The following is a 22,962-nucleotide window of genomic DNA, read 5'->3' as shown; positions in this document are numbered from 1 at the left end:
AATGCACAGGAAACCAATAGTGATGGGAAGGAAACTGGGACTCAAATCAATGGAGTGGACCAGAAGGAAGAAAAAAATGACCAAACAGAAAAATATGAAGAAACAAGAATTCAAAAAAATGAGGAGAGGCTTAGGAACCTCCAGGACATCTTGAAACGTTCCAACATCCAGATTATAGGGGTACCAGAAGGGGAAGAGGAACAGCAACGAGTGGAAAACTTATTTGAACAAATAATAAAGGAGAACTTCCCCAGTCTGGCAAAGGCAATAGACTTCCAGGAAATCCAGGAAGCTCAGAGAGTCCCAAAGAAGTTGGACACAAGAAGGAACACACCAAGGCACATCATAATTACATTAGCCAAGACTAAAATGAAGGAGAGAATCCTAGAAGCAGCAAGAGATAAGGGGACAGTCACCTACAAAGGAGCTCCCATCAGACTGTCAGTGGATTTCTCAAAAGAGACCTTACAGGCAAGAAGGGTCTGGAAAGAAGTATTCCAATCATGAAATCCAAAGACCTACATTCAAGATTGCTCTATCCGGCAAAGCTTTCATTTAGAATGGAAGGGCAGATAAAGTGCTTCTCAGATAAGATCAAGTTAAAGGAGTTCATCATCACCAAGCCCTTGTGATGTATAATGTTAAAGGGACTTATATAAGAAAAAGAAGATAAAAAACATGAACGGTGAAAGGACAGCAAACTCACAGTTATTAACAATCACACCTAAAACAAAAGCAAACTAAGCAGACAGCTAGATCAGGAGCAGAACCATAGAAATGGAGACCACATGGAGGGTTAGCTACGGGGGAGTAGGAGGAGAAGGGGGGAGAAGGTACAGAAAATAAGTAGCATAGATGGTAGGTAGAAAACAGACAAGGGGGAGGGCAAGAATAGTAGGGGAAATATAGTATCTAAAGAACTTGAATCACGTGGACATAAACTAAAGGGTAGGAATGGTGGGGGAGGGGTGTGCAGGGTGGAGGGGAATGAAGGAGCGGAATTAGAACAACTGTAATGGCATAATCAATAAAATATATTTAAAAAAGAAATTTCACAATAAGATGATCTCCCTCATGGACCCCAAGTGAAATGTTAAAGCAAAATTTGAATATACTTCTATTTATAATAGTACATATTAAAAATTTGAGAAAGGAATATAGGGAAAAAATAGCGTACCTTAAGGTGTCTTGAAACTTCTGGATTAAACAGAGGTGTTTTGATGTAATGAAAAAATAGCGTTGCAATTCTTTTTCTGAGTCCCTCAAGGTTTTCTTGTTTGACGCCTCTCATCATGAGGTCAACCTCTCTGTCAATCAATTCTAGAATTTCCTGAGTCAGTGTACATTCATGTTCCTATATAAGACACAAAATACTTAGTATAAAATTCTAAAAGTCAGTCCGTTTTTGAAATTACCACACAAAGAAATGAAACTTGAGTCTAGAAGAAAACATCGCTAAGAATGAAACATCACTGATAGAAGTATAAATTGGCACAACTAATTTGGAAGAAATGACAATATCTAGTAGAGTTTAATATATGCATAATCTACCATCCAGCAATTCTACTCTTATGTGTTTAGAAAAACATGCGGGTTGAGTCATTGTTCACAGTAGCCCCAAGTAGAAACAACTAAAAAGCCATAAATAAATCAATAACATAAATAAATGATGGCTTATTTATATGCCAGAATATTCTCTAATGTAAGGAAATAAATGAACTACATTTTCAATCTTACAAAGTAATGTCAATCAGGAGAATCAAGGCACAAAATCATAGATATTATCTGCATGTTACTATAATTCACAATAATTTTAATAAAGTAATAGAAGTGAGTGTGTTTGATTTAGAACACCCAGGTAAGAGTTAAATGATTAAGGTAGAAGGATTTATAAGTAGTCAAATAGAAGTTGTTTCAATTGCCCAACAGAGGACCATGAGAAAGATAGTGTGAATGAATAAGTCAAAAGGTAAAGTCAGCAACAATAAAACAATACTCTTCTGTACTTTTTAATATACATTTGGCATAGCTAATACATGAGTCTGCATCAATGGTTCTTGACCCTGAAGGCACAGTAGAAGGACCTGAAGAGATTTTAGCATCACTCTCCCACTTGAGCATCTTATCTCACTGCTCTGAAGTGGGACCTAGATACTATTCCTAATCATTTATTCTCATAATTTATGTGTATGTGTGTGGATCTGTCTGTCATTCTCTTTCTCTCTCTGTTTTTCAGGCTGTCCAGGTAATTTGAATGTGTACTCAGGTTTAAAATTCACTGGTCTATATTAGTAATTGTCATCAAAATAATACCTGTTATTTATTAAGGGTTCCCTATTTGTAAGCACTAACACATAATAGAGATTTTTATCTGATATTATATATGTATGCACACATATTTATATCCTCAAAGCAACTAATTTTATAAATTAATTAAAACTGATTTCCAGAAATATTAAATTACTTATTTAAGGTTGCACAGCCATAAGTGAATACATGTGGATATAACAGCTTAAATATACTGTTTAAGAGATGCACAATTTATCTTTTATGAGCTGTCTTTGGGTTTTTAAATAACCAGATAATGGTCATAATCATGTCAGGTAAGAATATTTCTACCACATTCCCTACCTGCACTTTCTTTTTTCCACATGGTCTTTCCACTGCCCTCTATAGATATCATGCTTAGGTTACATTCCACCTCTGGATTTTCTGTTCCTCCCTCTCTTCCTAACCATCTCTATATCCCAAGGCTAGTCACTGTACAAACGTATTTGAAAGGGTGGTCCAGGACAAAGGCACTCAATGCCTCTGCTCTCAAGATGGGCAGAAACGCAAGAGACTTGTCTCCCAAGAAGAACCATTCTACTCATTTACTTAATTCTTAAGAACTTTATGCGTTTTGCTTGTTTCTTAAGAGAATGAGAGTTCTATACAATTACGAAGCAAAGAACCCACATGAAGTATCTAAGAGTTATACTCATCAAATTCTTAGACTGTAATCACAAGATTCTCATAGATAGATCTATATATGGCTGACAATTTCTCAGCTGTTTATAGTGAGCTGCTGATTATCACTTGGATAGCTGTATCTACATGCTCTAGCAATGTGGCTCTTACTGATGACCAAAATAGGTGCACCATGTAGTTACCCAATCTACCGTCTATGTACGAACTTTATAATAGTTATCACAGACAATAATTCAGAAACAACTTATATTTTTATGCCATGAACTGAAGGTGGCATCTGGCAAGCATCTTATAAATTTAGTGAACTCAAAACCTTTTTCAGAAGCCAAATATTTTTAGCTGAATTGCCCATTTAATTTACCTATATTGACAATAACGTATGCCCAATATTGCCTTCAATTTGAGCTATAAGATATTAGAGCTACACCAGTGGTCCTAATGATACTTGGGTTTTCCTCCTTTAATTAGGAACACAGAAGACATTCGTCACAGTGAATGCTATGATGTGCTGCTATCTGGATTACCCCCACTTCAGAACCAACGCACTCAGGCTCCGAGCTGCCGATGGGGCTGGCCGCTGGCCACTCTCAGCTGAGCCTCTCTCCAGATTGCCTTCAGCTAAAGAAAGCCCTATTGGCTGCAAAGTAGCTGCCATCAATTTAAAATAATTTCCTCATTCAAGGTCATGCGTTCTTTCCTGGAATACCCTGAATGAAATGACTAATCAGTGTGGGGGAATAAAGGCCCAGCACCCTGAATGAAGGTATATGGGAATAAAAACAACCAACCAAATAAATAAATAAATAAATAAATAAATAAATAAATAAAAGGAATCCTTACCTATGTTTAGCTCACAATAGGCCCCCTGGGTTCAGAGACGCACCCAGTGTTCATTTCCCTAATTCTTAAATAGATTATTGGAGTGGAATACTTGGTAGTTGCCAAGGCCCCCCTTTCCCTTGACTTCTTGAACTAATGTGATAGGGAAGACTAAGTAGAAGCTCCACCCTGGAAACCAAGAGGGTGGAAATAGAAGTGGCTCCACTTACTATTTGGGGAATTTTTGCTTCCTGTTCCTGCAACTCTGTGCTCTTTAAAGTTGGAAGTCTTAATTCCTGGAGGGAAAATGTTTCTAGCAGTGGACACAGCAAGAGTCTTATTAAACGTTAAACTCCATCTAATGCCTGGGTTCCTTAGGCCAAATGACCTAGGACAAGAAAAGTGCTACATGTCTATAAAGGTAATCAACCGTGATCTTTCAAAGGCAGTAGGGCTGTTATGACCCAATGGGGACAAGGAAGAATATTTTTGGCACCTGGGTTATGGGTATTTCTTGGTACACCCTTGCCTAATTCTGACAATAAATCTAGTAGCCTCAGTCTGAAAAGAACATTGTGATCTATGGTCTAGATCTCTCAAGGTGTGAGTCACCCCAACAGGTAGGCCACCTAGATCAGTAAAGGTGCTACTTGAGGGTGGGGCAATCTAAAACAGGTAGCAGAGGAAAGGGACAAGTATATATGTCACGGCCTTAAGGACAATGACAATAGGAGCTGTAGTTACCTATCCACCTTGCCCTTACAATCTTCCCCAGGAAAAAAGGGCCTGCCTCAATGCAGAGGAGCTGCTCCCAAAACTTAGAACATGAAGCCAGTGGGTCCAAACAGCAGCACATGCAGTGTATGCTGTGCTCAGACCTGCCGTACTCACGCCCCCCACCCCCCACTACTGGTTTACACTCTCAGAAAGGGACACTCTCAACAGAGTCCCTTTCTGAGAACTGCTTTCTGGTGAAGACAGATGCCTCATTCAAACTCACATTTAAGGATGAGTGCAGTAGACAGCATTATAAATCATCTCCTCTCCTCTATCCCCTTCCCTTCTTGGACACTGATGGAAAAGACCAGCAGAGAGGGTTAGACCTCTGGGTACCAAGGAAACTAACACCTTCCCCAAACCCAGATCACTCAAGCCCAACCCGGGCTGTTCAGAGAGATGTTCGCCGGACTCCAACCATGCTAGGCCTGGCAGCAAATGTGAGCTTCCCTGAGGGTATTGGCCAGTGCAGCCCTTTGTTCCCCAGACTCTTATACACTGACTGCTTTGACTTGAGGGATTGTTATGGTGATGTGTAGTCAGTGCACCGGTATGTTCACAACCTGGAATCATGGTAATAGAATGTTCTGGTTTTTCTAAACTGTTCAGAAAAAACTCACTTAAGTTACAAATATAAGATTAAAGGGAAAATGAAGCAAAACAAAAATCACACCTCTTTCCTGGGGACAAGCCACATTTGGTAAATGGGCAATGTGAGAGTAAAACTCCAGCCCCCACCTCAATTAAGGACAACTCAGGAGTCTGCAGTTTCAGAGGTTCCCATGAGACTGGCTGAAATCATTGCTGATATTGCACCCGAGTTTAATTTTTCTTTTTTCCCCCAAAAGAGAACCAATCTGCTTTCTCTAATTCCTCATAAGAGTTACTCTTAAGAGCACTCTCCAAGAAACTTCCTGCACACAAATCTCCTCATTTCTTGGAAACTTGACCTGTGACACATGTTTCATTTTCATTAAAAGCAGGACTAAAACATAGAAAATCAATAACTGAGGGAGAAAAAAGACAAAAATGCCTACACTGATGCTGCTTTAAAATTGCTAAAATATAACCACGGTTCGATTCCCAGTCAGGGCACATGCCTAGGTTGCAGGCCAGTTCCCAGCAGGGGACCCACGAGAAGCAACCGTACATTGATATTTCTCTCTCCTTCCCTTATCCTCTAAAAATAAGTAAATAAAATCTTTAAAAAAAAGATGTTTAATTAAAAAAAAATAAAATAAAATAAAATTGCTAAAATAAAATTTTTGTCAAAATACATAGATAGTAGTAGCTATTTTATTGAACTGAGTATTAATCCCATGTCATATATTTGCATATATTTGATTCACTGCGCATATATAAAATATATTTACATTCAGAATATTCATTGTGCGTATTTACATTATGTCATAATATATACCTTGAGAACTTTTAGATATATATTAATGCATAAACCATACCCTCCCCAAATTATACCAAAACAATATAGTTGTTGACAAAATAAAATGTACATAAACATTTATTAATCATCTTTATAATCACTTAATACAAACATCTTGCTTATTTTAGTATTTAAGTTTTTATTGATACCCAAAAGTAAGAGAAAGGTAACATACCTTCACAGTATGTTTAAGTGTCAACAGTACATCCAGCCTCTCATCTTGAGAGAGATTTTTTAGAATAATGCATTTATAGATGTTTTGTAGCTCTCTGGCTCTGATAGTGAACTGTGTATCCATCTCAATTATTTTCCCATCTAATCTTCTCCATTTCTTTGGAGCTGAACACTTAAAAATAATATGTTTATAATTATCAGTTAGTTAAAGGCTAAAAATAATTTTGGTCTTTCTGATAAAAGTTTCTCTACTTTAATATCATGTGCTTTATAAGTAAAAGTATCACTAAAAGAAAATTAATTGAAAATTTTATACAGTATGGGAGAGTAAGGCATATGAGGGAAAATCAAAATATGAAAGAGTTCTTCAGTGTATAAAATATAGACACATTTATAGGATTCAGGATTTGCTAATTTGTACTAGCAAGTATGTTGAATGGCTTGAAAGGCACATGAAATGATTCATTACCCCCTTGGGGAAAACCATGCTATTGAGAATGTTTTTAAAAGTCATCTGCATGGTTTAATTATAGTGAGTTGTGAAATGTGTCTTGATCATGCTTTGCCAATTGAAAACAACATTCGTGGAGTAATTGTTACAATCCTTAATGTGTTAAGCCTAAAGATATAAAGAACTGTGTGAGTTATAGTTCTGTTTCCTAGATTAATCAATCTATAATAAGTTCATAGTTCTTCACACAGCAGATGTCCATAGAGAAACCGCTTTATTTAGCTATCTTAGCAGTGCTGTTGTCCCCCACTCCCTGAAGAAGGCTAAGATTCTCACTTTCTATTTCCAAATCTGGCAGGGTACCTCCCAACTAGCCCACCCCCTGAACTGCGGGTTAAAAATAGAGTTCACTTGCCCTGAAGCTCCTCCAAGTACTTCCAGGTTAAGCATTCAGACACCAGAGACAGGAGGTGGAACAAGTGCTCTGCAGACTCGGGACATCAGCACAATCTCTGGTGAGGATGACTAGCCTGTGTTTGCCACTGCTTCTGTTCCCTCCTGTGAGGCGCATTCACCTGGAAACTTTCCCACGAAAACTCACGATCTATTTGCTCTTCCACTTTATAGTATAAAGCTGCCCAGTTTCTTTCAAACAAGGCTATGTTATCATGACTACGAACTGTTCAAATACTGGAGGCTGTTTGGTAATTCCTTTGGAGAGCTGTAGTTCAATTCACGCCATATGTACAACCATTTCAATCTTAGATTTAATTTCATTTAAAATTTAAGTAGAACACCATGTACTGGGACAAATCATCAAGAATGTAGACTAGCCAAATAAAGAAATAATGTAAAGACATGTTTGGAATGACAGTATTATGAGGAATTTTTAGTTAAGCATCAATTTACCTTGAATTTTTTTATTTCATATTAGCTAAATTATATTGAGAACTACAAAGTAAACTTGAAAAGCAACTACATTTCATATGCTTTCAAAGTAATGGTATCATTTTCTGAGGAAGGCCAAAATGAATCAGAAACTTTAGATTCTCAGTTTTAGTTTTAATTTAGCAAGTGAGAAGCTTCAGCCCTATAATTAACTTATATTTTAAAGCATAAATCTACTATTAAATAATGTAATGTTAGTGGGCTGACAGAATTAAGTAAAATTTACTAAGAATTATAAAAGGGAAATAGCTCAATAATAAAGTGTTTTATCATTTAATAATTATCACTTAGAAATAAAAAATTGCTTTAAATTGACTATAACCATGTTTGGAGTCAGCCTCAGAATGTTATCGAGATTTAATGCTTGTTTCAAAGCTCTTTCCAAAAGTTTTAAGGAACAAACAATCTTAAGCTAAATTTGTACTGCAATATTCAAAAGTCTAATTTTGCATGCAGTTTTCCTCAGGGCTGGCTCTATTAAATGTACCATTAGGTACCTAGTAGATAAAATACTATCCTGATTTCAAGAACTCTCAGATCTAATGGGATGTAAAGATAAGAAAATAAGAAACTAAAGATGGATAATTATGTTTGATGACTGCAGGTAAATAGGTAACTACAGATTGCTATGAAGCAGTTAGCTGCTGGAAAAAAAAATAGTATCTAAGATAAAACCTGAAGAAAAACCAGGAGTTAGCCAGAGGAAAAGGAGCTGAGTGATACAAAAGAACCCTAGATTTGAAGTTCAAGTTCCTTAATGTTAGCACTGAGAAGTTATAAAGATCTGTTGGCAAAGCTTTTTATACTTGGATTCATTTCTACCAACACTGATAATCTGGTCTCCAAATCTAAGCTTCTTTAATTTCAGGCCTTAAGATTTTTTTTTACATGATGCAGGAAAATGTCAACTTTGTTGATCTTTCTTTCCTATTTCCTCTTTTCTTTGAATGCTTTGGTGGTACTAAGAGGTGTACAGCAATCTTGTTCTTAAATTGATTCAGAAACAGGAACATAATAAATTCCACTTAGCTGCCAACAAATGAGACAGCACAGAGTCTGGAGGAGGGAAACAGAAGAGTCACAGGAAGACGTATTTCAGGGAAGGAAAGGTGGAGAGAACACAATCTCAAGAGCACCAGGCTTCCACAAAAGAGAAGAAATGACTACATTGAGAGAGGAGGGTTTTTCTTTCTCCTAAATTAATACTCAAGTCCTTGAGGGCACAAATTAAGAATAACTGTAACCCACCCAAAGCTACTGGGCAGTGATCAACTTTTCTTTTCCATAACAAAGGGGTTTTGTTCATCTACAGAGGACACCCCTGTGTAGTGTGGTGCTCAGAGAGAGGCAACAGTCTGTTGATTTTTCTGCCCCGTTAGGTGTTGGACACCTGAGTACTTGTGATTATGAGAAGTGGCGTGCAAATCAAAGAGAATCAAAGAAATAAATGACCTTGACTCTAAAGAAAGCCTCCTACAAAAATGCAAGTGGTCTCTTTACACCGTTGGGAAAAAGCATCCAAGATATATTAGAAACTGGCTGATGACTTTTTGTTCAGATTTCTTGACCTGAATTTCTTCATCTTTGTTGAACTTGTTGAGTTTTTAACATTTGATAACTAGTGGAAGTCCATGTTTGTTGTGTTAAGAGTATAAATTATTGAATTAATGCTTTAAAAAAATCTTCAGATCAATTCTCTTAAGGAGAATGAAGGTTTAGTATAGACTTAATAATGGATGACTGGTTCAAAGCCTCTGATTGGACAACCAGAGAAAGTCTATGTTCAGGATAAAAAGATACAAAATATTAGTTCAATAATCTGCATACTATTTAGATTCAGTGAAGTTCAACCAAAACCACAACATAGAATTTTATTCTCCGAAGTTAAGTATAGTAAAGAAAATGTTCTCTTTACATATCTATGTATTTTGGTGCAAAATGTGGTTCTTAAAAACTGTATTATGGCTCTGGTTGTTAATTTTGACATTTGAAAAACTAACCTTGTCTAGCTTCAGGAATTAATCAAAAGAGACTTTTCTTTAGCAATCAAAAGAACTGCAGATTAATAAATCACTTCAAGTTTTATGAACTCAACACTGAGTCCTCCTGAATATCAGAGACAATGTTAGGCATGGGGGCGCTGAGGTGGTAAGGTGGATGGACATAAAGAAGAGCAGACATTGTATAAATATTTGCAAAAAAACTTACTATAAAATCTATCTTAACTGTTTTCTATATGTTTACTATAGCATCATATACAAAAAGATGATTAAAATGATTTTATATTCAAATAACAAAAACTTTATAATTTACTGTAACAGGTTAAAAGCAGGCCCAAAGCCACAATTAGTCAAGATTTCTGAAGATGGCACTGATTAGGTTCTGTAATGGACTGTGGATTGACCCTGAGTGTAGCTGCTCCACTCTGTGGTTGTGCTTTCCTTGTCCTATACACTTTGGTCAAAACTGAGGCAAAACTCCCTTGTATCAGCCAAAATGTTCATTTCCTCTAAGTCTTAGCCTGGGGATTGGTGAGATTAACTGGCTTATCATCTGAGGTGACTGCAGATTTAGAACTACAATTCCAAAACCTATGACCTACAAAAATCCCCATGACCCTTGATATCCACAAGTCCTTTTGCATAACTTTTCACCCTTCCTTCACTCTTCTGCTCTCGCATCTTCGTGTGCTGCCCTGAATCAGTCTGGACATTAAGACCTGGTCATTTCTCGCATCCCCTCTCCTCTTACCCAAAAAATACCATCTTGCATTTAATATGTCATTTATTTAGTAATATAACTTAAGAAGTCACAAGAAGCCACACTGTACTCCATTACCTTCCAAATGTCTTTTTTACTCTCTTTTTCTCCTAGCAATACAAAAAACCCCTCCATTTTACTGGTAGAAAACAATTCTCCCTACACTGAGGATCCTTCAGGATCTCAGATTCAACCCTAACAACTTATCAGTTATTTATAAGAAACAAAGAGCCCTGGCTGGTGTGTAGCTCAGTGGATTGAGCACGGGCCTGTGAACCAGACGATCGCGGTTCGATTCCCAGTCAGGGCACATGCTTGGGTTGCAGGCCAGTTTCCGGCAGGGGCCAGTTCCCTGCAGGGGATGCATGAGAAGCAACCATACATTGATGTTTCTTTCCTCTCTCCTTCCCTTCCCCTCTAAAAAGATAAATAATAAATAAAATATTTAAGAAAAAAAGAAACAAAGAAAAAATTTCCCTCCTAATAGGAACTCGTGTGTCCAAATTTTCCAGATCTCATCTTTGTTGTTGTTGCTGTTAGACCTTAGGTCAGAGTGACATAATTCATAGGAAAAAGTAATGGTCTTCAATTGGCTCCAGAGTCGCTATTATATGTTCGGACTTAATCTACTTTTGGACTCTTTAAAATTTAAAAATGTTTAGTACTGGGGTAGGGATAGGGGGCAGGGTAAAAAGGCATAAGGAAAATAGACATCATAAAAGTATTTACAAGAAGAATTTAAAATAGTTAACAGGAAACAAAGCAGCAGAGGCAGCACAAGTGGGAAATGCTACAGAAGGCGCAGTGCACCCTCCCTGTCCACTGGCAGCTCAGAGGCTGCAGGCACCTCGCGCTCTGGGTCCATGCTCTCCTCCTCGGTAAGGCTAACTGTCAGCCACATAAGGAACACAGGTCCCAGTGACGAACTTGGTTTCAGCATAAAACAACTTGCTAAAGGAGTAAGTTTGATTAAACTTTGAATCTGGAGACATATGAACAGGATGGCTTCAATATAGTTGACCCATCTTCTCTCAAATGAAGATAGTCAAGAATTTGAAATGACAGGATCTATATTGCATAACTTCTTGATAATGTCTGAAATACAAAATTATACAGCAACATTTCTGTCCCTCATTTTTCCTCCCCGCCTTCTTTCACAAGAATTTATATATACCCTATGATGAGCTCTGTGCTAAGATTTGAGGGTACAGAGATAATAATAGCTCTGGCCTTCAGAAGCTCAGAATCTAGGAAGGATTCTGACTTGTAAACAGATATAATAAAAACTGACCATGATGTACTCAGAGAGAAGTGAGACAGTCTCATGAAAGCATACAGTGCAGGCCAAAGTAGGGGGATAAGTGGATCCTTTCTGGAACAAAGGGTGATTGAGCTTGTTTGAAGGATGAGGGACTGGCTGAGGCAGGCAGGAAAGGATGCTCCAAGTAGAGGTAAGACCAGATGTAAAAGCATCAAGAACACGTGATCTTTCCGAGGATGTACGAGTAGGAATTGAGCGCGGCTGGAGCAGTGTAGCTGTAGTGTGCAAGGAGACAACAGTGGGGTGGGGCAGGTGCTCTGAGAATCAAGTATGAAAATCTTTGTTCCGTGAGGGCAGTGAGAAGGGGTAGGGGCAGGCGGTATTTAATGAGGTCACTGTGGCAATGGCAAAAGTATGGAGCAGGGAACTGAAAAGTGAGACTGGAGGCCAAGAGCCTAATTTGGAGACATAAAGTAACCCAGGTGAGGAGGCTACCCAGAATTATTCAAATCAATGTCAAGCTCACACATACAAGATAAGCCCTGTCTCATGACAGCCTCCCAGGGGAGAAAGGGATCAACAGAGGGGAGCTGCCCATTGCAAATCCTCAGAAGCCTCCCCTCGTTGCAAGTTCCAGTAGGATCACAAGGCATTCCACCAAGACAGAAATTAGCTGCAGTTCATGTCTTTGCCTACAAGGCCAATGTGGATACATGTGAAGCATCAGAGTACCATGACAGAACTACCTCACAGGCAGTAGCAGGGAATTTGGACTTGAAGAAGCAAAGAATTGAAGAGATTGTTAAAGTAACAGAACAAATAAGTTGGTGGCACCTAGGACAGAATAACACCCTGCTTTCTGCCTGAAGCAACTGAGTAGATGATGAAACATTCGCAGAGATAAATTATGTGAGATAAATTACCCTGTTCCCTGCTATGGAACAGGGTAAGTTTAGAGGTGAGGGATGAAGGAATGGTGAGATGATGTGGCTTCAGGGTTGACTGGAGATGGACTCTTAGGACATCCAAAGAGCTATGACAATAGGCATTTGAATATTCGATTTTGTAAATTTCTAAGAGAGCTTGGAACTGCCTGGAACTGTAGGTAATTCCAGGATTTAGGTAGTAGTTCAAACCATAAGAAAAACTGAGATCAAACAAGAGGATGGTGAGATAACAGGAGGGCATTTCTAGTAAAAAAAAAAAAGTATAGTTTTTTAAAACATATGCTCTCAAACAGGAGTCCTACAACTAGAATCCCTATAGGCAAACAGCTTGAAGAACGCCATTCTTTTTCTTCTTGTAGCTGATTGGCTTTCAATTGTTTGGAAAAGATCAGGTTTATAAAAGGAAAGTGGTCACTATGGAAACAGGCTATTTAATATCAAACAGGCAATTTCACCTCAAAAGGATAATTACTTTAGTGTTTCCCTAAATTACATGTTTTCATGGTTTTCAATAACCATATATCCTTTTGGTCAGAAATTTCCAATCAGTTAATGACCTGGTAAGCAAGAGAAAAAATACTGATCAATAGCTATTTTCCCTAGGTTGCTCACTACAGCGGCACCCCAGATAAGACATTTTGTGAACTTAATATTTCATTTTATCAGGGTGTTCAATTCACTTAATTTCTACAGCCAGACTAAATCTAAATGAACAGTTACAAGGACATTATCTACATTATCTTCCTTCATTGGTCCCTTTAGCTGAGAATGAACATGTTAATTTCATGTTACTTGTCAATCATCATTGCATGCTGCAGTTAAAATCTAAAGCTGTATCACAAAAAAGAAAAAAAACAGGGAGAATTTTTTAAAATATGCCACCAAAATGCTAAACAAAATTCATGCAAATTCTTAAAATGTAAATCTTTTAGTTACTTTGCATTTTTAAACTGAGGCTACCCTGGTATTTAAATAATTGGTACTTCACTGACCTTATTCAAAAAAGCTTGTACCATTGCTTCCTGGTTTGCTATAGAAGCAATGTATCTATGTCTCCCAATAGAAGCAATAATTTGGCTCTCTTTTTCCAGAAGTTCACACAAAGCAGCTTTCCTTTCTGCTCCAGTGAAAGATTGGTCAATTCGTACCAGTTCTTCTTGTCGCCAGACTAGGAATAACATGAAAGACTCACGTTTTAAAATCCCACATCTTTACAGAGTATTGTTTTACCATCACATCCTGACAAGCAGTATTTTATTTTGTATCAATTTAAATAAAATTTATATGAATAGAATCATCCATAGTGTGCATCTGATATATGAAAAAATGAGGTGAAACAGAGGCTGAGAAACTAAACAATAAAAGTAGTCAAACAAACAGAAGCCAAAGGACAGCAATACAGAGAATGTCAACGTATGCCTCTAGGTAAGCACGCTCATGGATTCCTCCCCAAAGGCGGCAGGTGTGTCCTCCATCCGTGCAGGTTTACATAACTTCAGCCTCACCCCAAACACCCTCACCCCTGAACACATCAGAACATGGTCTGGCCCCACAAATCAGCCTTTTTCTAGTCTCATTCTCTTCTCTCCTAATCCATAAAGGAACCATGGCTTCAAGCTATAGCTAGACCTTGCCTTAATGTCCTTTCTATTCTTACAGCTGCACTGAAAGAAAGATCTGTTTTTTAACTGTACTAGTTACTTCATCTCCTGTTTCCTCACAATTCCTAGTCCCCTCTTTCCAATTAAATGAGACCATAAAAATGACAGCTGCATACTATGTGCCAGGCTCTGTCCCAGTTGCTTCTTGCATGTATGAACTCATTTCCTTTCCTGACAAACCAGTGAATGGGTGCTATTATCCTTTATTTCACACAAAAGGACGCAGGAAAAGAGAGCCTGTGCAACTTGTCCAGGAGGAGCCAGGACTAAAACTCTGGCAGTGTGGCTCCATGGTCCATGGCCTTGACTGCTCTCTCTCTCTCAAAAGTATGTCATCTTTTGATTTGTACAGTCCTTTTCAATGCAAGCATATTTGCTGGTTTACTCTGGAGACCCACCTTCACTTAATTAGCCATCTAATTTTGTCCTCTTACATAAAGATAATTTATAATTACATTACCAGAATGATGAAGTTTCAGACACTCATGAACTGTGTATTGTGGCCACAGAATCAAGTCTATTTTTTTCTGAACTTAAAAAAAAAACCTGGCTCACATATCTGGTTATTATACATGCCAAAATTCTATCACTTCTTTTCCAGTTCATAACACCCAATAACCATTTTTGAGATATTATCATGTGAAAGGAACTCTTTAAGGTTTAATGTGAGAAAGACACACGCCTTACTGAAGGAACTAACGTGTGTCCTTGCTTCTCCCCAGTTGGGGAAACTATAAAACCCTGAACAGAATGTCTGCTTCTCTTTCCATTTCTCTTTACCCCAAAGCCTGACATTTTCCTTCACCATTAGGCTTAGAGACTTCCTTTGGGTACATTTTTTCTTGACATATGAGATTGCTTTCCCTTGTCTGCCATTAGATACGATTCAATCAGGTAAAACGTACTCAGTCTTTGTTATATTCCAGACATGATTAGTTTTCCAGCATGTTACAGGGATAGTGCAGAATATATAAACTACATTTATATATCATTTTTTAATTAGAAATTATATTTTTCTGCTATTAAAATGCCAGGTTACTTAAATACCAGTCTTTGCACTGAAAAGTGTGTATCTGAAGCCGTAGTGTTATTTCTGCTAACCACTGCTTTTCACGGCATCCCATTTTATAGTGTTATCAGACCATCTCTTCTTTCTCTTAAACTTCACTTTGAAATCATCCTGATCAGGTAAGAACTTGCCAGTCACATTCCTTACAAGGATCTACTCTGCCCCTCACCAGGAATACATCATTCAAACACTGTATGGCCTGGTTTGTCCTAAAGAGGATTTGTAAATTACAGAGTTGAAAATGTTATAAAAGTGCAGGAAACCCATAATTGATGAGTTTATCATTTAACAGTAGCAACCAAAAGGAACTTTTAAAACTTGAATAAATTCCATATACCAAAAGGTAGTATAAGAAGAGAAAAAAATGTTTGCTTGTGGAAATAACAAATAAAATATTTATTTCATTATATGGAAATTCCCAGAGAGAGAAAACAGTTAAATGACACTGGCAAGACTCTTTTACTTCCTGGTTTTACATCAGAAACCCTTCAGTACAGCAATGCATTTAGGCCACTAGGGTGTTATTTAAGGTATTCTGCCAACCTCAAAGAGCAAGATATTCCTCATCAGATGAACAGCCTCCCTGTAAATCTGTGATGAGGGATGGAACATGGCATCAGAAATAGACTATGTTCCAGCTACTGATAAGAAACAGAAAAACACAGGAATCAGGAGCAGCGAGATAAAATAAATTTGATATCTCATTTGACCATTTCCAGAACTGTACATAGAAGACATTGAGGGAAACGAGAGATTTTGCCCCCCTTTTCAAAAAATAAATTCCTTAGGGGTGATTTTAAACAATGTAACAATATATTAGTTTTCTGGGGCAGCTATAATAAACTACCACGGGATGGGTGACTCAAACAAAAGAAATTTATTTCCTCACAGTTCTGGAGGTTAGAAGTTCAAGATCAGTATGATGGCAAAGCTAGTTTCTTCTGAGGGCCCCTCTCCAAGGCTTGTAGACGGCCGTCTTCTTTGGTGTCTTCATATGATCTTCTTTCTGTGCACGGCTGTTTCCTAATCTCTTTTTTTTATAAGAACACCAGTCAAACTGGCTTATGTCCTAAGCCAATTTGAGTACCTCACTCATTCTTAATGATCTCTTTAAAGGCCCCATCTCCATGTACAGTCATTCTGATACACTGGAGATTAGGACTTCAACATATGAGTTTTAGGGGAACAAAATTCAGCCCATAACAAATGCCAATTAACTATCAATATTTTTTAAAGAAAATGATATTAAATAAATCAGTTCATCTGAAAAAATACATTTATTTCCTTATATTTTTTGACAAATGACCGAATGTCCAGATTCAGAAGTTCAACTACAAAATGGAAGTTCAAGACCAGTATTTAAAGTCCATACACATTTTTAAATTTCTGAGATCTAATTACAATCTGAAAATTAAAAAATAACAGTACAACATGATTTCCACCACTGCCAGCTCATATGCACCTTCTTTTTAAAATTCTCATCACTAAACAAACAAACAAACAAACAAACACAAACCACAATAAATAAATAAATTTCTCATCACAGACTGGAAGCCTGAACATCAAGAACCAAAAAAGATTCAGAATCCCAGGGCCAGATATCAGTGAACTGGGCCCATGGAGTCTCCAGAAGCTATAAGTCAAGGTACCTTAAGATGAAAAATAATAATAATTACAGTCAGAAAACATGGTTAACTCAAGTCAAAACAAAGAAAAAGTTTAGAAGATTCAGTTCAACACAGTACTAGACATACTGAGCAAGGCCCTATCAGATGCCACAGGCAAAAAGGTAAACACTTAAGAGTGGTGTGTGCAGAGAATAATGGGGCAAGGAAAGTGGCTGAGTTGTGTCCATGCTGCCAAGAGAGGTTTCTCAGTGGTGCTGGCCCCTATGCTGCGTCTGTCCGAGGTAAAAGGGACAATTCAGGTCCATGGACAAGTAAATGAATGAATTAATGAATAAAAAATAAAATTTAAAAAGACATAAAAATCAAACATGTTTGCATGGATATAGTCTTATATCGAACTCATTATGTTAATTTATGCAACTTAAACCCATTTGTTAAGTTGATATTGTTTCACTTAATAACCAAGGGACAGATTATTCAAAGGAAATGTTAAAATTCATATTAGGCAATGTAATTCAAATTATGCAATTGACACTCTTGACCACAAGAGGACAGCAGCTTGAAATATTGGTGTTAAGAACATGGACGGAACCTACAGTATTAAATAGAAGGATGTTATAAGTTCTTGAGCTTGTGAACAAGGAAATTTTAACTATGACAAAACAGACTTAAAAATTATTAACCTGAGAGTTTAAATTTAGAATTGTGGGACTAGAAGAAAACTGAGAAATGTGTTTTATACAAGAAATTTCACTTTTATTTTTCATATAAATCATGTGTATAAATCATTTAGATCAGTAGGAGGGCAAAGATGGGCAGCCAGGGCAGAGAGGATGCCCGTGTGGCAAGATGGCAGCTGGAGGATCAGGCGGTCCCACATGCATGCAGATAAACAGGGAGGAACAACTGGGGGGCGAGACAAGCCATGCAACCCAGGGTTCCAATACAGGGAAATAAAGGTTCACAGTCTCTGGATGTATAAACCTGTGGGAATTGTGGTGGCAGGAGAAATTCCTAGTCTCACAGCAGAGTTCATTGGAGAGACCCACAGGGTCCTAGAATGTACACAAACCCACCACCCAAGAATGAGCACCAAAAGGGCCCAATTTGCTTGTGGGCAGCAGGGGAAGTAACTGAAAGCCAGCTGAGAGCTAAGTACTATTGCTCCCTCTCTGACCCCTCTCCCACACACAGCACCACAAAAACAAAGTTGGTTGCCCCACCCTGGTGAATACTTAAGGCTCCACCCCTTACTACATAACAGGCCAGCAAGACAAAAAAAAAAAATGGCCCAAATGAAAGAATAGGTCAAAACTTCAAAAACAGAACTAAGCAATGAAGAGAAAGCCAACCTATCAGATGCACAATTCCAAACACTGGTGGTCAGGATGATCACAGAAATGGTTGACTATGGTTGCAAAGTAGAGGAAGAAGTGATGGCTATGAAAAGTGAAGTGAAGGAAAATACAAAGGGAACCAACAGTGAATGGAAGAAAACCAGGACTCAAATCAACAATTTGTTGCGGAAGGAAGAAATAAACATTCCACTAGAACAAAATGAAGAAACAAGGACTCAAAAAAATGAGGAGAGGCTTAAGAACCTCTGGGGCAACTTTAAACAATCCAACATCTGAATCACAGGGGTGCCAGAAGGACAAGAGGAGGAAAAAGAAACTGAAAACTTACTTAAAAAAAATAACAACTTCCCCAAGCTGGCAAAGGAAATAGTCTTCCAGGAAGCTCAGAGAGTCCCAAAGAAGTTGGACTCAAGGAAGCACACACCAAGGCATATCATAATTATATTACTCAAGATAAAAGATAAAGAGAGAATTTTGAAAGTCACAAGAGAAAAGAAGACAGTTACCTACAAAGGAGTGCCCATAAGATTACTAGCTGATTTCTTGAAAGAAACCCTGCAGGCAAGAAGGGGCTGGAAAGAAGTATTTGAAGTCATGAAAGGCAAGGACCTACATCTAAGATTAGTCTATCCAGCAAAGCTGTCATTTAGAATAAAAGGGCAGATAAAGTGCTTCCTAGATAAGGTCAAGTTCAAGGAGTTCATCATTACCAAGCCTATGTTAAAGGGACTTATCTAAGAAAAAAGATGATCAAAAACATGAAGAGTAAAATGACAACAAACTCACAGCTATCAACAACTGAACCTAAAAACAAAAACAAAAACAAACTAAGCAAACAGCTAGAACAGGAACAGAATCACACAAATGGAATCGCATGGAGGATTATCAACAGGGAGGCAATGGGGGAACAGGGCAAAAGGTACAGGGAATAAGAAGCATAAATAGCAGGTCCAAAATAGACAGGGGGAGGGTAAGAATAGTATAGGAAATGGAGAAGCCAAAGAACTTGTATGTATGACCCATAGATATGAACTAAGCAGGGGAATGCAGGTAGGAGGTGGGTGCAGGGTGGAGAGGAACAAAGGGGAGGAAAGATGGGAGAACTATAATAGCATAATCAGCAAAATATATATTTTTAAAAATAAGTAACCTGTATAAGTTAATACTGTCAATACATAGTAAAGGTAGAACCTCATTTAGCGTATTTCCTATTATTTTGCATAGTTACCCCTTAATCAAACAGAATAACAATGGTATCCTTTGGCTTCTTCACATATGAATTTGGATCATTATTTGAACAGAGTTCTGCTGTAACAGAACTCTATTTTGTAAAACTCTGCTGTACAGTTATATAATTATGAGTATGATCTTTCACAGACACATCGCCAACACTGCTCTCTGTTAAACTACTAAACTTAGAAATAACCTTTGTCTTCATTTGACAGAGCAAATGGAAATAGAAGTAAAATTTAAAGTAAAACAAAGTATAGGTCAATAATTAGGAGAAAGAAGAGGCAGATGTACAAGTATAGGGAGCAAGCTTAACTGTTACACACTGCAGCATTCCTAAAGCCTCTCAAATTTGCATGTGAGATACCTTCATTAATTTTGCTGGTTGGACCTAGTGCTGTATTGTATCATCACCAGTAAATAGTGAATTTTCATATAGCTATTGAAATATGTCCAGTATCCAGCATCTAAAATTATATTCAGTTAGAGAAGAAGAAGTGACCTGGGTAACAGAACACATAGTAATATCCACAAATAGTACATAAACAAAATTATAATAAAATAAACTTTCGCTTAAAGTTAGTGTTATAAGCCATCATAGAAGTCAAAGACTGTTATTTTGGGGGGTTTAAAAAAAACCGTTCAACAAGAAGAAAATAATTAAAGCTATTTTTAATTTAAAATTTTTTCTGTGATCACATGAGGCCAACTTCTCTACTTTCTAGCATCTAAGGCAATAGAAAATTTCTTCTGTTCCAGTTAACTTCCATTCTAGCAAGTCATTCTGACAAAGCAGAAGCTCAAATAGCTGCATTGGTATATTCCTTGGTTTCCCCTTCATTCATTTATTCATTCATTCAACAAATATTTGTTGTGATATGAGTTAAGCACAGAAAAACAGAGATCATTAAAAAAAATCAGTTTCTCTCAAAACTTACACACCCAGGGGTGATAGTTAATTTTAAACAAAAGGTGTATCACTATAAATGATGGTGTTATGAGTAAAAAGTCTGGAGTGCAATAGGATAGACAACTTGTACTCAGTCACAAAGCCTCTGAGTAGACGACATTTAAGCTGAGATTGGAAGGCAGGCAAGGGACAGGCTTCAGAAGAACAGTGTCTCTAATGCTCTGAGTAGAGAATACTTCACTTATTCGAGGAACTGAAGCTTCTAATTGTGTCACTGACTAACACACATTGTATGAAAGAAAAGAGGCACAAAATTCAAATGGGTCGAAAATGTACATTTATATATTATGATTAATGGAAGAGAATCAAAGGCATTGCCCAGCCCCTCACCTAAAGAGCAGAATCACAGACAAGATGCTGGCCTGAGGAACCGGAGGCAATTCAACTCTGGGTTCACAAATTCCTGAACCATCAAAGAACCGTATTAAACAATACTTTCTTTATCTCATAGGGATAAGGATCAAATGAAATAATATACAAAACCTGTATAATTTACCTACTGTTAATATAAAAGCATTTCCAGATTCATTTCAGCCTTTATCCTGTCCCAAATGTAAGACCCTATTCATCATTTCGAATAGTCTCATACAGATTCCCAAGACATTTTCCTAAAATAGTAAGGTCTTCCTTTTGTCTTTAATAGACCTTTGTTCTTCCTACTAATGGAAAATTATAAAACTAACATTTTATGCCAAGCCTATTTCAAACTTACACTCCAGTGCATTATACAGAAGTTCAAAATCTTCTTTTGTTTGAGGATTATGCCTCCGGTAATAGTCCAATGCCGTCCATTCTTCTTTTTCTTCTATCTTTCTTCTTTCTGCCTGTTCTTCCCATTTTAACCTTAACATTTTTTGTCTTCTTAAATTCTTCACCACCATTTTTGCATGCCATTGTCTATAGTAAGTTTGTAACACTAGTACCTGTAGTTAAAAAGAAAAGGTATCTACCATCAACTTTGTCAGTCAATAAGGAAAGGCAACATTGATTATTTTTACTCCAATTCGATCACTACTAAAACACTCTGAGTCTAGTTTTAGCTCCATGGCAGACATTCTCACATACGAGTGCATTATAACATGGATAATGCACGTCAGCTATCTGACTTTGAAATCTAGCAAATGCACTTTCATGGGAGGCAGACAGTATAATGCTTAAGTGCACAGGCTCCAAGTAAAACACAGTCTAAATCTTCCCTCTGCTACTGACTAGTTGTTTGGTTTTGTTATTTGCTGTCTCTGTGCTTTGGTACCCTCATTGCAGAACAGAGATATTAACAGTATACGTGACTAGCTTAAGCCTGGTACATAGCAAGTGCTCAATAAATACAATTATTATAGAACTGTATACCTAAAACCTATATAATTGTATTAACCAATGTAATAAATTCAATTTAAATACTACTATTTAAATTATATGAATAATTTGTTATATTAATTATCCCTATTATTGAGTAGTAATTCTCTCTAATTGATCTTATTCTCATTAGCATAAGTTCATATTTAAAACAACATTCTATTTCCTAAACATATACCTGTTGGTTAATATGGTGGAAATCACCAAAGGCAGGTGAGATAAAAGGGAGACTTGAGTAAACAAGTATTTATTAAATTGGGAGAAATATAAATATGCCTGAGGGTCTATTGCAGTACTAGATCCTCAAAAAACTTGCAATATAGCTGAGTTTATTTTATTTACTAAATTCATAAGTAAAAATAAAATGTTGAGAGGCTGGATCAAGATGGAAGGCAGAGAACATGTTGATACATTCCTTTCCCTCACCCTAATCCCTGACAATTAAAGACAATTATATAAGCAAAAATAAGTAGCCAGATTGGATCATACCAAAGGAGTACTCCAAAGGAAAAGAAACTTTGAAGAATGTCCTCAAGAAAGGAGACAGGTGGAATAAATTGCAGACAAGTCTAATCATACACTGGACAAGCAAACTAGAAATTACAGGAGTGATGCCCTGGCTGGTGTAGCTCAGTGGATTGAGCGCGGGCCTGCAAACCACAGAAATTACAGGAGTGATTCCAACACTGCTTCAAGCCCGAAACTGGGGGATCTGGGTGCAGAATGGTCCTTAGGGCAACTAACAAGGTGACTGCTTGAAAAAGCAAAAGGGACAGGCTCCTCCAAAGCAACTTAGTTAAAGAGCAACAGAGGTATTTCCCTCTAGGCAAGCGGAGTTAGTGTCCCAGAAGGCAGGTGACACCCAGGATAAACAGAAGAAGCCCCCCTCCGGAAAACTAGCGCTCTCCCAGAATCGAGCCTTGCCCACCCTCTAATACCACTGAGCAAGAATGTGGTAAACAAATATAACATCCTGGACATCAAAAATCTCAAATACTCTGAGGACACACCCAAGAAAAACCAAAACCAAACATTAGAGAAAAGCCAACAAAATAAAAGATGGCTCATTCAACAGAGAAGAATTTATATTTGTATGAAACTGAATTACTAGGACAATGGGTCTCAAAAGCATTATGGCTAAA

At 37.4% G+C, this 22,962-nt stretch overlaps 1 protein-coding gene across 1 annotated transcript in view; it reads right to left on the bottom strand.

Moving 5' to 3' along the window:
- IQUB (IQ motif and ubiquitin domain containing) overlaps positions 1–22,962 on the bottom strand; it is a 79,847-nt gene that overhangs the window by 18,938 nt on the left and 37,947 nt on the right. The window contains exons 7-10 of the mRNA XM_037056493.1: positions 21,177–21,387; positions 13,541–13,716; positions 6,183–6,353; positions 1,178–1,354 (exon numbers count right to left, since the gene is read on the bottom strand). Coding sequence (XP_036912388.1) covers positions 1,178–1,354; positions 6,183–6,353; positions 13,541–13,716; positions 21,177–21,387 — 735 coding nt within the window. The remainder of the gene's footprint in view (positions 1–1,177; positions 1,355–6,182; positions 6,354–13,540; positions 13,717–21,176; positions 21,388–22,962) is intronic.

This window comes from Sturnira hondurensis, unplaced genomic scaffold, assembly GCF_014824575.4.
Source record: "Sturnira hondurensis isolate 20B ecotype Veracruz unplaced genomic scaffold, ASM1482457v3 Scaffold0008992, whole genome shotgun sequence".
Taxonomy (NCBI): Eukaryota; Metazoa; Chordata; class Mammalia; order Chiroptera; family Phyllostomidae; genus Sturnira; species Sturnira hondurensis.
Note: the sequence above shows the minus strand (reverse complement) of the source record. Positions and strands in the feature narration are given on the sequence as shown.